Genomic DNA, 14,776 nt, shown 5'->3' on the forward strand with positions numbered 1-14,776 from the left:
TTCCAACACTTCTGCCCAAAGTGGATAGATACACCTGTGTCTATTGTCCAATAGCTAATATGGTAGTTCTATACAGTTTCAGGTGGGTAGCTGGGCTGGGCTGCAGAAGCAGCTGAGGATTTGAGTCCAGTAGCACCTTAACGACCAGCAAGATTTCCAAGTTATAAACTTTTGAGAGTTAAAGCTCTCGAAGGAAGGGAGCTCTCTCAAAAGCTTATACCTCCCCAGCATACACTAGAATCTAGCCCTATACAAGTAAATGCATATCAAGACCATGTGAAGTACATATATTGTAACATATGTACAGGGCATTAAAACTCAGCTATGTTTTATCCAGTTTATATAAGATCCCTGGTTTTCATATGGTTGGTGACAACCAATGTTCCCTCTAAGCTGTGCAGTGTTGTGAGCCAGAAATCCAATTTGTGAGCAGCAACTTGCAAGTTGTGAGCGCGCCTTTTCGAAAACCAGAATCCATTTGATTAAAAGACTTTTGATTTAGGTTGTCTGAGGCATTGGTATTGGGTGCCATCAATATGTTGGTGACACCCACTTAGGCATGTGGTTCTCAAAAGCTTATGCCTCAATAAAGTTGGTTAGTCTTAAAGATGCTACTGGATTCTTTACTATTTTGCAACTACAGACTAACATGGCTAACTCCTCTGGATCTACGGAGAAGAATTGTGCATCATCCAGCCCTGCAATGCACTCACTCTCTGGCTATTCCCTTCTATGTTTTATATAAAAAGGTGTTGTGAAGCATGCCTGCAAATGGCTCAGACACCATTTCTTTCCATGTGCATCAGTGTATTGCCAGAGTTTTCTTTGCATTTTGGGCAACATCAGGCAGATGAGCTTCAGTAAGGGTTCCTCTTTGCCCACAAGCAAATCCTAAACAGAATGTGATGTGCAGTCATCCCTCCCTCTACCTCTGCTCTATCGATTGGCATTTCCTGTCTCTTCTGTGGCCAGGTCTGCAGAAAGAAGAAGGAAGCTGGCTGAAGTTGCAGGGGGAGCACCTATTTAGCTTCCAGCTGAGAGCTGCTCATTGAAACAGCCTAGAACTGGCCTTTAGTCGCCCTGGAGGCTTCATGGCTTTAAAACTCTTTCCCTTTCTCTTTGTGAGTTATGGTCATGGAATCTTTGAAATGAAATCAAGTCATAAAGCATAAAGTCAGCATTGAAGTCCTGCCTTCTCCTTGCTTGCCATTCTGTTTTATTATACTGTATTGCAATGATCTATTCTCCCCTGAAGATATAAGCAGAATGCTATTGATGTACAAAAATACTGGTAAAACTGAGGCCGTAGCTCCCCACTCCCCATGGAGTAATTTAACTAGAGGACAGCCTGTCTTACCAGCACGTGTAAAATTTCCAGATTCAGACCCTAGCTCTGTCATGAATTTTCCTTGCCATGCAAGTCTTTGTGACTAGGAAGTCAATTTTTTGCGTGCATTTAAACAGATTTCCTTAGTCATGAATTTACACACACACAAAAAGAGTATTTCCCTACCTGGAGCTGGCAACCCTAGGAGTGTGAAACACCACCGCCATCTCCTCCTCCTCCTCCAGCACCCGCGCTGGGCCAGAGAGACTGCTCGGTGGGCTGGTGAGAAATAGCATGGGTGCCTGCTGCTGCTGCTGCCACCTTTTCCTCCAGCACTGGGCCAGAGAGGATGCTTGGCGGGCTGGCGAAAGGCCTTGGGGATGCCCACCGTGGCTCCTCTTCCACACCCGCAACGGGCCTGGGTAAGGCTGCCTGGATGCCTGCCGCAGCTCTTTCCTTCGAGGGGCTGGGGAAAGGCCATGTGGGCGGCTGCCGCTGCGCCTCCTCCGGAGCCCAACGAGGGGCCTGGGAAAGGCCGCGCGGGCGCCTGCCATGACTCTTCCCCCAGAGCCTGGCAAGGGGCTGGGGAAAGGCTGTGCGGGTGCCCGCCATGGCTCTTCTTCCAGAGCCTTGCAAAGGGCCTGGGAAAGGCCGCATGGGCACCTGCCATGGCTCTTCCTCCAGAGCATGGCGAGGGGCCAGGGAAAGGCCGTATGGGTGCCTGCCATGGCTCTTCTTCCAGAGCCCGGCAAAGGGCCTGGGAAAGGCCGCATGGGCACCTGCCATGGCTCTTCCCCCAGAGCCCAGCGAGGGGCTGGTGAAAGGCTGCGCGGGCGCCTGCTGCGGTGCCTCCTCCAGAGCCCAGTGAGGGACCAGGGAAAGGCCGCGCTGGCGCTTGCCACGGCTCTTTCCCCGAGCCTGGTGAGGGGTTGGGGAAAGGCTGCCTGCCGCAGCTCTCCCCCCCCCCAGCCTGGCGAGGGGCCGGGGAAAGGCTGTGCCAGCAGCTACTGCAGTGCCTCCTCCAGAGCCCAGCGAGGGGCTGGGGAAAGGCCACACCGGCGCCTGCAGTAGCTCTTCCCACAGAGCCCAGTGATGGGCTGGGGAAAGGTTGCGCGGGTGCCTGCTGCGGTGCCTCCTCCAGAGCCCGGCGAGGGGCTGGGGAAAGGCCACACTGGCGCCTGCAGCAGCTCTTCCCACAGAGCCCAGTGATGGGCTGGGGGAAAGGCCGCGCGGGTGCCGGCTGTGATGCCTCCTCCAAAGCCCGGCGAGGGGCCGGGGAAAGGCTGCATGGGCGCATGGGCGCCTGCTGTGGCTCTTTCCCCCGAGCCTGGCAAGGGGCTTGGGAAAGGCAGCGCAGGTGCCTGGCTGTGGTGCCTCCTCCAGAGCCCGGTGAGGGGCCGGGGAAAGGCTGCATGGGCGCCTGCCGTGGCTCTTTCCCCGAGCCTGGCGAGGGGCTAGGGAAAGGTAGTGCGGGCGCCTGCCACGGCTCTTTCCCCAGAGCCCGGCGAGGGGCTGGGGAAAGGCCGTGCGGGTGCCCACCATGGCTCTTCTTCCAGAGCCTGGCAACGGGCCTGGGAAAGGCTGCATGGGCACCTGCCATGGCTCTTCCCCCAGAGCCTGGCGAGGGGCTAGGGAAAGACAGTGCGGGCGCCTGCTGTGGTGCCTCCTCCAGAGCCCGGCGAGGGGCTTGGGAAAGGCCACACGGCTCCTCCTCCAGCGCCTTCTGTGTGCTGGGGCTTCTCAGCTCTCCGCTGAGTTGTGATAATTCCTAGGCCTAGCACAGGAGCGCATGTTCATGGGAACCCAGTGAGGCTGGTTGTTGGAAGCATCCATCCTGTATTGGTGGTTTCCCGTGGAAACTTTTTAACAGACACCAGTGGACTGGCGGAACGGCTGTGCGCAGCAAGAAAAAATACGATATGCTCACACATTTTTTTCTTCGAAACGACAATATGGTGGGGACAAGGTCCCAACGCTTTTGGAAAACTGTTTCTTTAGTTACCAATAACGTCCATGACGCGGCTGCAAACTTTTGGCAATGCCTTCCGCTTCCAGCAACATGTAGCGACCTGGAACTAGGGGAAGGGGCGCTGCTTCCCTAGTCGTCTTCATACTCAATAAGAGACGCGTAATTCAATAAGAGACGCGCCCTTCGTCCAAGCCCCGCTCAGGCCCCCTTTCTTCACACATCAGCACGCGCTGTGCTTACAGCAAAATTCCCTCTTCCAGCCCCAACCAACGCATAGGAAAAGCTAACACTCATTATTCCCTATATGGACCTGAATCCCTCGCTACGACCCCGCCTCCCAAATGTGTGGGTTTTTTTTTTGGTTGGTAGCCATTCCCCTTTTCCTGAGGGATGAGGTAATGCGGGGCTCCGATTGGTCCGGGGGGCGGTACCCCAAGAGCCGGAGAGGGGCGCGATCGCGGCTATAACTCCCTGCAGCTGCCCAGCGGCCAGAAGCGAAAGAGGTGTCCAGGCAGCATTGAACTCCCGCGAAACGGAGTCGCCAGCCTTTCCAGCCTCCCTCCTCCACAAAGCGCTCATAAGTCCTGCAAGGAGCCAGCGCGCAACCGCTTGGCGGTCCACCGAGCAGGAGCGAGAGCGAGGAGAGGCTGCAGAAGTCGCAACAGTTTTTGCTTTTAAACAAGAGCTCCTCCCGTTCCCCTCCGTGTAATCGCACAGTTCTGGAGCAGTGGCGTCAAGCAGCATGTCGGGGTGGGTGCTGAGTCTGTTGCTGTTGTGCAGCTGGAGCTTGAGTGACTTGGTCGTGGACGCCTGCACCTGCGTCCCGATTCACCCCCAAGATGCCTTCTGCAATTCTGACATTGGTAAGTTTGCTTTCCCCCTTTCGGACCCCCCCCCACCCGCCCCGCCCAGCATCTTCTGAGTGGGTAGTATTAAACCTTGCTGATTCCAACCTTGGCGAGTCCCACTTTGCTGTGGAGATGTCGCACAGGTGTGTTATATCGAACAGGTTAAGTTTATTGAAGTAGGACTAGAAGGAGATAGGCTCTTCTCTCTCTCAGTGGTATTGGATTGTTGTTATTATTAATAATAATAAAATGTTGTAAACCTAAGCACTTGGGTACCTGTCACACAGTTGCACAATCTTTCTCATACACATGTGAATGGCAAACCTAGTGGCATTGTATTGTTTGCCAATATCTAGAAAGTTCTGGGATACTCTGTGGGTTTGTGATGGCTGGGGTGAGTTTCTGGGAAAATTGGAAAAGGTTACTTCATAAAATGAATGGTGAGGGAACTGTTTTGGAGATTGGACTGATTCCATCCAAAGAACACTAAATAATTGACTTCCAGTGATACTGGGGTTATTTGCTGCTCTACCCAATTAGTCTCTCTGCCCATCTTGCAAATGATTGTAGGTGATATGCACAAAATATATAGGAAAGCATTAGGATTTCATTCATGTGTATTTGTGGATCCTCTCTCTCTCTCTCTCTCTCTCTCTGCCCTTCTGTTTATATGCCTGAGAACATACTGAGCAGAAGTATTCTAAATCAAACCTCTAGGTTTGATGTTTCTTCAAACATTTCTTAAAAATGTTTCTTCAAAAAGCAAGAAAAAAGTGCTGCATGAACTTCTAGATCTTAGCAACTGTAACTTATCCCTCCCCAAGACAAATATTAGGAATGTACAGCCAAAATGTTTATCAAGTAGGTTTAATATGAAGCAGATAAATATATGAAACTTAATGTAATTCTCTCACTGTCAACAGCTTGTACCCAGCAATTTGACAATAGTGTTGTTCACAGCAGTGCCTCACAACAACTTTTTTGTGTGGATTCTATTGGGCAGAACCCCAAGAGAGACTATGAATCTTTCATACTTTCTTTGCACTGGGATCTGTTCAGGGGCAACATGTGTGTGTTTTCTAGCTTCAGGCATCAATCAGTGTGTCACTTGACCTTGTGGGTTGAATCCAACCAGCTCTTCAGTTATCCTGTTCCCTCCAGCATTGGATCCACATGGCTTTTATCCATGCAGGTTCCATGATCCTTGGGATGGTCAAAGGGGAATCCACTGATGACTTTTCACTAGTAGAAAAGTTGGTTGGATCCGACTCAAATAGATAGGAACAATAAGTTAAGGAAGAGAGAAAATGTAATGGTGCATCTGTGAGTGCTTTATGACATTTTTCTTCTCGAAAGCTTATGGTTCAATAAAGTTGGTTAGTGTTAAAGGTGCTACTGGACTTTGTACTATTTTGCAACTACAGACTAACATGGCTAACTCCTCTGGATCTCATCCAGTACAGAAGCTCATTTTTTAATAGAAATAGGAGGCACAGTACCGGTAAGAAATTTAAGTTAATTTTCATCTTTGCTACTTTAGACATCAAAGTATTCCAGTGCTTTATCGGGGGGGGGGGGGGGAGGAAGCAATTTTCAGTCTTGGCAATGAAAGAGTTACTGAAACCATAGAAATATCCTCCATTAAAAATATTCTGCCCCAAACAATGGATTCATATTACTTAATGCTGGGCCTGAGTACTAGGATGTATGAAAGTATTTTAGTAACTCCTTCATTATTGTATAGAGAATCTGTCCCCCCTCCCCGAAGACCATGGAGTATATTGTTTTTTAAAGTGGCAGACGTGAAAATAACTTAAATTACCAGTATTGTTTCTTTTGCGGTGGGTGGGTAGAGGGTGGGGGCACTTTCTTTACCAGTATTCCATAGCTGTTAAATAATTTTTGAAAATTCTCTGGCTGTTTTTTTTTTAATGCTGGATTTTAATTTATAGCTTTTAATGTTATGTTTTATTATGTTATTTTGTAAGCCACTGTGGGCAAGGGTCCCAGGATAGGCAGCATCAGAATTCCATAAACAAACAAACAAACTGCCTGTACCAGATTAATTTTACCTCTGTAAGTAGTCACCCAGCAATTTCTTGGAAAAACTTATTTACTTATTTAGAAAAAGTTATTTAGAAAAAACAGATAAATGCACTTATTCTTGTCTAGTTTAGGTAGAACAGTGCCAAAATCCCCCCAAAATGCTGTCTGATAAATGTGTTGGTTAGGCTGCAGTTTTACTAAAGCAATTACAGACTGGAGAACTGTAAGATATTACTGAGGATCCTTTTGAGTAGTTGAAACAATTCAAAGTTCACTGAAAGATTTTTATTGCTGCTTTTTCTTTGCTTTGCATGAGTGGGTATATCAGCTTCCAACGCCAACGTGAACTTGTCTGTTTGATGAAAACATTTTTGGGAAGCCAAGTCTGTTCCAATGCAGAACCTTCCCACGTGCCGCTAATCTGCTGTAATGCTTACGAATGTTTCTCTTACTCACATAAATGTTTTGGCTATTGACTAGTGTCTCTTGTTACTATATCCGGATATGCCTTTTCTCTGGTTTCATTAATGGTAGTGAGTCTAAAACACATACTCGCATTGATATCATCTGGAAACATGCATCATTTCAAAAGGCAATGCAATAAAGAGGGAGATGGCCTGCATTTACATTAGTCCTTTAGATTGGATTTGACATTGGCCTTTACTGCTATCAGAAATTCAAAAGATTTGCTAAGTTGGCCCATAAAAATGTTATGACAAATAAATATGACAGCAGGCACCCAGCCAAGGACATCGTTACAAGTGTTTAGAATAGTGCCATTTTAGGGTTGCCTGGAGAAAAAGTATCCTGTCTCTTTAATACAGATTTAATGGAATATTATATACTCATTGGTGTTATTTACCTCAGTGCCATGAAAGCTTCAGCTGCCCATTTAGTTTTTTATTTATTTATTTACAATTTTTACAGTCTGACTTCCTCACTGAGATTCAAGGCGGATTACCCAGTGTAATTCAATACAATCAACAGCTGTACTGTAATACACTCTACATAGGTCTCCCCTCAAAGTCAACTTGGAGACCCCAGTTGGTGCAGAACACTGCAGCTCAATTATTATCAGGAGTTAGGTGGTGAATGCATATTACTCCCAATCTGCAGTCACTATTGGGCTCAATTCAAAGTTTTGGTTATCACATACAAAGCTCTTCATGGCCTTTCCCCTCATATCTATGGGAACACCTCTCTCCCTATGCTCTACCATAGCAGCTTCGCTCGTCTGAACAGGGCCTTCTGCAGATGCCAACCCGCAAATGGACAAAATCAACAGTTGCCTGTATATGTGCATTCTCTGTGGTCCCCCCCGCCCTTTATAGAATAGCCTGCCTGAAGAGGTCAGGAAAGCTTCACAAACTGTGTAAAAGCAAAAGAGACAGAACATTTTTTCCCCAGGGCTGGGGAAAACCCCCAGGGCTGTTGGCAACCCTAGGCTGCCAGTTATATAACAATGGTAGATTTTTTACTTCTTGTTTTAGTCAATGCAAATAGCCTATAAACCTTGCTTTACAAGGATTTACTTAGTTCAAACTTAGATGTAGCCGATCCTAGAGGAAGAGCCACTTTCCTGCCCCCACCCTCTGTCCCTGGATGCCTTTTCATGCACACCCCACACAAACACATATGTAAGCACCAATCCAGAGTTGGGGTACCAGTTCATTTCCACACAATCCAAAAGAAACAGCATATAAAGCAGAAAACAAACAATATTTCCTCTATTAAAGGACCAGTTTCTGAAGACCTCATTGAAACTTGTCAAGTCCATGTTCTGTGAAGGGAGAATGAGGGCTCTAAAAGGCCAAGTGCTTCGTTAAACAAATAGCTCTGCCAACATCTCTTTAGTAAACATTGCCATGCTTCTCATGAGCCAAAAAGGGGAAGAACTGGATACAGGCTTCTAGCTGCTGAAGAGTTAACTGTTACCATGGTGAACTGTAACAGCATACTAGTTCAGTGTTTGGACAGACTAAACTACATGCTGGTTTATAAAACACATATTGTGTGTGTGTGTGTAGGGAGGGGAGAGAAGTCGCTAGGGAGTTGGCAGCATGTTTTTATGGCCCTTCAAACTCAAATGTTAAGCCTTTAAAGGGTGGAGTTAATGCAGCAAGGACAGATCTATTGAGACTGTTGTTGCAACTATGCAAGTAAATGAACTAGCAAGATGGCAGACATGGAATTTTTTTAAGGCAAATCCTAACATGAGGCCTCAGGTGGAATTGAAGGAAATGCCTGTATCTTGCAAGAAAACGCTGCTTGATGGACTCGTTCATTTAGCTATATAATTTGGCATGGAACTCCTTTAAAGGCAGTTGCCAAGGTAGATCTGGACTCATCTCCAATCTGTCTCTGCCCTGATTGCTTCCTTTCAGTTAGACTGTTCAAATATTTATTACTCTCCAAATCATGGCTAATATTACTGGAGGAAGTGTTGCCACCCCTCAGTGTGCTTGGACCATTGCTGGTTATCGTGTATCATTTATAGATTGTGTTGTTTCTCTATAGAATTGTGACCTTCATCTGCTATAGATAACAGGTCAGTTCTTATTTTTGTGATCTCTTGTTGCAGGATAAAAGAGAGTTGAGTCAGGGCCATCGAAGTTTTTTTCAACCCTTATATAGCTTGAATATTTAAATCATACAGAGGTTTAAAAACAGTTCAAGCATTGTTATCTCAGTATAACTGATCGTGTAATAAACTTAGGGCTCCTGTCCATGTGAGCCAGTATGGTGTAGAGGTTAGCATGTTGGAAACCCTCATTCAAATCCCTGCTCTGCCATGGATGCTTGCTGGATGACCTTAGGCCAGTCACATACTTTCAGCTTAACCTAACTCACACAGTTGTTGTGAGGATAAAATGGAAGAGAAGGAAATGATGTAAACTGCCTGGGTCCTAATTGGGGTAAATGGTGGGAGATAAAAGACTCAAATAAATATATAATATAAACAAATTCAGGTAGGTAGCTGTATTGGTCTGCTATAGAACAGTAGGATTTGAGTCCAGTGGCACTTCAGAGACCAACAAAATTTTCAGAGTATAAGCTTTCGATACTCGAAGCTCTGAAGAAGAGAGCTTTGATTCTCAAAAGCTTATACTCTGGAAATCTTGGTGGTCTCTTTAAGTTGCCACTGGATTCAAATCCTGCTGTAAATAAGTTTAGTAAATCAGCAAAATGACATTAGACCTGCACTGAAGTGGTAGTTGATTGGGTGCATGTTATAATTACATTTTTATCCCAAACTTCTTCCAAGGAGCTCAGGTCAAGGTACATTTCCTTCCCTCCTCCGTTTTATCCTCACAACAACCTTCTGAATCAGGTTCATTGGGGATTTGAACCCAAGTCTCCATATCCCAAGTCTCCATAGTTTATTATATGCAGAGAGTTTTTCTTCATTGAGGAAGCATTCAAAACTGTGATCCTTCACCTGCAGCTCTGAAATTTTAAGCGTTCAGAAAGGCCTCTATTACACAGTTTTGCTGGGTACATACCTTGGCCCTAAGTTAATATCTATCCTGCAATGTTTCTGGCTCCTTATTCAGTAACTTATGCTGCACTCCTGTGCACATTTATTTAGGAGTCTGTTATATTGCACTCATTGAGACCTTCTTCAGGGTAAACATACATAAAAGTTGGCTATCCCAAACTGGAAGACTAGGGAAAGCTGTCTGAAAAAAAATCCAGAAAGGACAATGCGGTGCAAGCGAACCCTGTGAATGAGACAAAAGAGTTTCGCCCCTTTTGCCCTGCACAGATTCCCCTTGTTTTTATATGTGGACTTTTGGCATGAATAATGGACACAAACGTTTTGTTTCCCCTTGACAAAGCCATGATCATTCTAGCAGATGTGTTGTACTTTTTTGTTGTACTTGCTGCATTTTCTGCAAGAGAAGGAACTTTTCAGATTGCTGAATGTGATATTTCTATGGGGCTGGGGAAAATCCCTGAGGTATTGGGGTGGATATAATGATCTCCATTTCAGGAAGGTTTGTCTGAAATCTTGATTCTTGGCTCCACTTATATCTGGACATAAAATCGCTCTTCTTCCCCCTCCCCCCAGTCCATAGTGCTTGCTAGCATCTGCATTAAGCTCACCACCTGTGTTGGCCATGGTTTGTTTACCAGTGTTCCTATTCCTAGATTAATATGCATCCAATAGCATGTACAGCTCACAAGATAGTTACATTCCACATAACTTGGAATCCTTTACCTCCAAAAGCAAGTTTTTGTTAGCAGTGTTCCCATGAAATCTTCAGATGGTAATGAATCCCCTGCTATCTGAGGCTCACAGTACCGTTCTAAACTGAGTTACCTCCTTCTAAGACCATTTAATGGGTTTAGAATGTTGTCACTCTTACTAGGATGGTACAGTTTGGGTCACATCACAGGTGGTGTCTCTAGACTCATATGTCATGAGAGATGCCTACAGGATTCTGTTCCATGACAAAGCATGTGGGGTGATAGAAGATAGTTTAGTGGTTGAATGTGAGCTATAGAGTAGTTGGTGCCCTATGCAATTGGTTAGTAGTTGAAATGTTTTTTTTCAAAAACTGTAATGGAGTTTACATGTATTGCAGTATTACCTAATGCAATTCTGAAGGGTTCTGTTAGTATCTAGTTACTGCTGCACATGCTCATGCCAAGTCTCCTGCGGGAAGTAAACTCCCAAAGACCTCAACTTCAGCAAAGAGCCAGATGTTCTACCCTTGCCTTAGAGTGTTTTGATTTCTGGTTGAGCAAGGGTTTATCCCTTCTTTTTTTTTTCTTTTACCACATTTCTGTACTGTTTTTCTTCATTGCTCAAAGTGGTTCATGGTAAAAAAAGATTAAAAAACCACCCAAAACCTGGAAAACTAAAACATTAACATAACTAAAACCAACCTAGGAAAAAGTCTTTCTGAACAATGCAGACTTCAACTGTCATCTAACTGAATGAGAGAAGGGACAGCCATTACTTCAGCTGGTAGCCTGTCTCTTAAGGACTGGGCCCTCACATTCCTGCCTTGGCAGTCACAGATCTTCTTTAAGGATGGGGGAGAGAGAGAGAGAGAGAGAGAGAGAGAGAGAGAGAGAGAGAGAGCAAACCTTGTTGTGAGGATCCTAAGGTCCTTCCAGGCTCACATGGACAGAGAGTCTTTTTCTATATTCTTCCCACCTGCTGTGCTGTCAACTGATTCTGACTTCTGTAATATTAGATATGTGCTCTGTATGTGTGTGTGCACATGCACGTATAGAGCTAGTAGATTTTTTTTCTTTCTCTGATCTTTCCTATCTCAAAGCCAGAGAATTAAAAGAAAAAAAAAAGAACCAGCCTTATAGAGGCTTGAAAACGTGTTCTGGGTAGGTAGACAACAAAATGTTGCAACATCTTAAAGATTAAGACTTTACTGCAGAATCAGCTTTTGTGGCCTGAGGTTGCTTTGACTGATGAATGCGGTGTTGCACTCAACCTGTAACAAAAGTCTACAAACTGAAGAATGTCTCTGTGTCTGTGTCTGGCCTCATTGCAGAATGAGGCCAGAAGGTCATACTAAAAGAAAAGCATATTACATTACTATGCAGGACACAAATATAAACAACATCCAATAAAAAAATCTGACAAGGGTAGGTATAAACCACTTCCAATTGGCAATGAATTGTTAAAGTAATATGAATAAATATCTAAAGAAGGACCTGAGATTTATATATGTATTCCATCAAACAACATCTGTCTTATATCAACTTTGAACTGCCTTATATCTAGTCAAACCATTGGTCTGTCTAACTCAGTATTATGGGGAATCTGAAGTAAGCAAAGTTACTCCAGTTTAAGCCTATTGATTTCAACTTATTTCAAGGCACTAAGCTCTACTCTAATAGGCTGCTAGTAAAATCTTGATCACTTTCCTTGTTAGCGTTCAGTGGGTGGCCCTTCTTGCATTGCCTTTTTAATGTGTTCATAATTGTCTTAATTAAAACTAACGTTCATTTTGAAATAAAACAGCACCCAACAGTTTTTCCTTAGTTAAACAAAGGGGCTTTGGAGTTCACACCTTAAGCTAAGCATGTGGGATTCAATTTTCCTGTCTGTACAAGACTTCAGAAGATTCAAAGCTAGAACCCCCCCCCCCCCCCCAAATTAACAGTGTCTTATTTTATATTCTGATTTTCCAAAATTTTGCAATTAGTTTGTGCCTAACCAGATTCAAGGATTATGCTGCCCTGACCCTTACTGCCTCCAGTAATATAGTAATGATTGCTCTTGAAGGCCCCAGGACCCAATTCCAGCTTCTTGAGAAGTAACAACTGCCCTTTCTCCCCACTGCTGATCCAGAAGGAAGTGAAGTATGTGGAGGAGTACTGGTTATATCACTGTGACTTGCCATCATGCCAGTTTGGAGGGCAGGGGAGATCTCTGGCCCACCATTTTCCATCCCAACCTCAGAGTAAGCCTCTTGCAAAGTTAGGTGCTGGCCAAGGCTTAGCAACACTTTACAGCCCAGAGCTAAAGAACTGCGGGGTTAGTTCAAAATAATAATAGATAGCCAGTTTGGTGTAGTAGTTAAGAGCAGTAGAATTCTAAACTGGAGGACCAGGTTTGATTCCCCACTCCTCCACTTGAAGCCCGCTGGGTGACTGTGGGTTAGTCACAGCTCTTCCAGAGCTCTCTCAGTCCCACCCACTTCACAGGGTGATTGTTGCGAGGATAATAATAACACACTTTGTAAACTGCTCTGAGTGGGCATTAAGTTGTCCTGAAGGGTGGTATATAAATCAAATGTTGTTTTTGTTAGATCCTTTGAAGAGTTAATGGAAGGTGTTCATAGAACAGATCTCTCCCCACTTCAGTCTACATCCTCCTACATTTCCTGAAATTTCTGAAATCTCCTAAAAGTGGAGATCTCCTGAATGTAGTGCAGAGGTTGTAGTTAAAAGGGAGAAATGGCAAAACCCACTATTTTCTAGAGAGGTGATTTCTGCTGATTTTCCTCAAAGTTGTGCTGAATCCCATTCTTCTGAAGAGCCCCTTGTCAATCAGGAGCAATGGGCGGGGGGGGGATGAAGAAATGGGCAGAGATTCATTCTGAGAACTCCTTCTATTCGTAAGATCCAGCCAGTGTGTGTAACTGAGCACCCCATCCCACACTATTCCACACCTAAAGATTGTCAGATCATAGTACAGCAGCAATTAGTTAACCCTTAACTAGAAGAGTTTTCAGTGTGGAGGTGCAAAGAGTCCCTTCTCTAGATCTAGTAGTGCAATGCCCCTTTGGTTTCTTAGTGTCTCGCTCCTTCCTTTTTCCTGAGGTCCCTGATTATTCCTCCTGCTCTTTCCCTTTCTGCACCTATGCACCATAACTGCATCTAGTCTCAATGGGGTACCAAACTCTTATACAGTGCCCATGTGAAGTTTTAATCTCATTTTCTTTTTCACAAAGCTGGATTCCAATATTTTGTTGCTGACAGCTTTGTTCTTCATGCAGCTTGACCATTGGGCCTGTTTTGGTCAGAGGCATTGCTCCCATAAGCACACAACAATATAAATGATACTTTGGCTGGTAGGGAATTATCATTACCTCAGTGGATACAGATTGTTGTCTGTCACAGTGAGAGACCAAGGATTCACATCAACCTCTTTAATGTTACATATAAAACTTGCCAACTGTCTACTGAACCTGTGTCTTAGAATTATGACTAGATCATTATGAGAAGACAAGATTTCCTTAGATGAGAGATTTAATTTTAAAACAGTAGTCCAGATTCTTCTCATAGGTGCAAAGCTATAGATCTTGACTGAATTGATTCATTTCAGGATAGATAACAGTGGAAATCCATTCACTCTTGGAAAATGGGAGTTTTTCATACAGTATCACTATTTATAGGCAATTACAATAAGCAGCTGCATTGACTTATCCTCTTGGGACTATTTTATCCTTCATGTAAATGGGTGCAATAGTACAGAAGCAGGCCGCATCCTGTAAATTTGGCTCAGGAGCTAGATGTGTTTGCTTTGTAGAGAGAGGACAGATGTAATTAATAAGGAGTAAATGTTGGGTTAACCAGTCTGGTCTTTGGGGATTTCACTATAATTGTTTTATGTTTTTTTATGATTTTAAGAGAAGTTCTGCCCCTGAAGGAGAAAATTTCAGAACAATAGTTGAAAACTAGTCAACCTTGCTTTCTAATGTGACATTATTCCCTCCTTGAGGTAATAAAGTTCAATACATTAAATGACACTGACTAACAATTAAAAAATGCAAGATATTTTGGACCACTATGGTGATTTTATATAACTGGCATTCTTGCTGCAGGAGGCGTAAGGTTCCAGAAATCAGACAAAAGTCTCTTGAGTTCTGTAGCGACAAAATAAATGTTGACCATGGGCCAAATTCCTAATGCTGTTTACATAAGTCCTTTCTAAAAAGAAATAGTACTTGGAGAGTACGATGCAACAAGGAGCTCAAAGAAGTTTGTGGTAAAGCCTCAGTACAAGTCTGCATTAATACATAATTAACTGTCACCTTGATCTTGTTCTTCTAGTAATGTGGAAACTGGAAAATACAAGCATGAACCAGTATGGTGCATGTCTGCACC

At 44.3% G+C, this 14,776-nt stretch overlaps 2 protein-coding genes across 2 annotated transcripts in view; one reads left to right on the top strand and one right to left on the bottom strand.

The window, feature by feature from the left end:
• SYN3 (synapsin III) overlaps positions 1-14,776 on the bottom strand; it is a 255,305-nt gene that overhangs the window by 154,298 nt on the left and 86,231 nt on the right. The window lies entirely within an intron of this gene.
• Positions 3,766-14,776, top strand: part of TIMP3 (TIMP metallopeptidase inhibitor 3) — a 47,508-nt gene continuing 36,497 nt past the window's right edge. Inside the window, exon 1 of the mRNA XM_054989465.1 lies at positions 3,766-4,159. Within this exon, the coding sequence (XP_054845440.1) occupies positions 4,039-4,159 (121 nt within the window). The 5' untranslated portion in view covers positions 3,766-4,038. The remainder of the gene's footprint in view (positions 4,160-14,776) is intronic.

The sequence above is a fragment of the Eublepharis macularius genome, chromosome 9 (genome assembly GCF_028583425.1).
Source record: "Eublepharis macularius isolate TG4126 chromosome 9, MPM_Emac_v1.0, whole genome shotgun sequence".
NCBI lineage: Eukaryota > Metazoa > Chordata > Lepidosauria > Squamata > Eublepharidae > Eublepharis > Eublepharis macularius.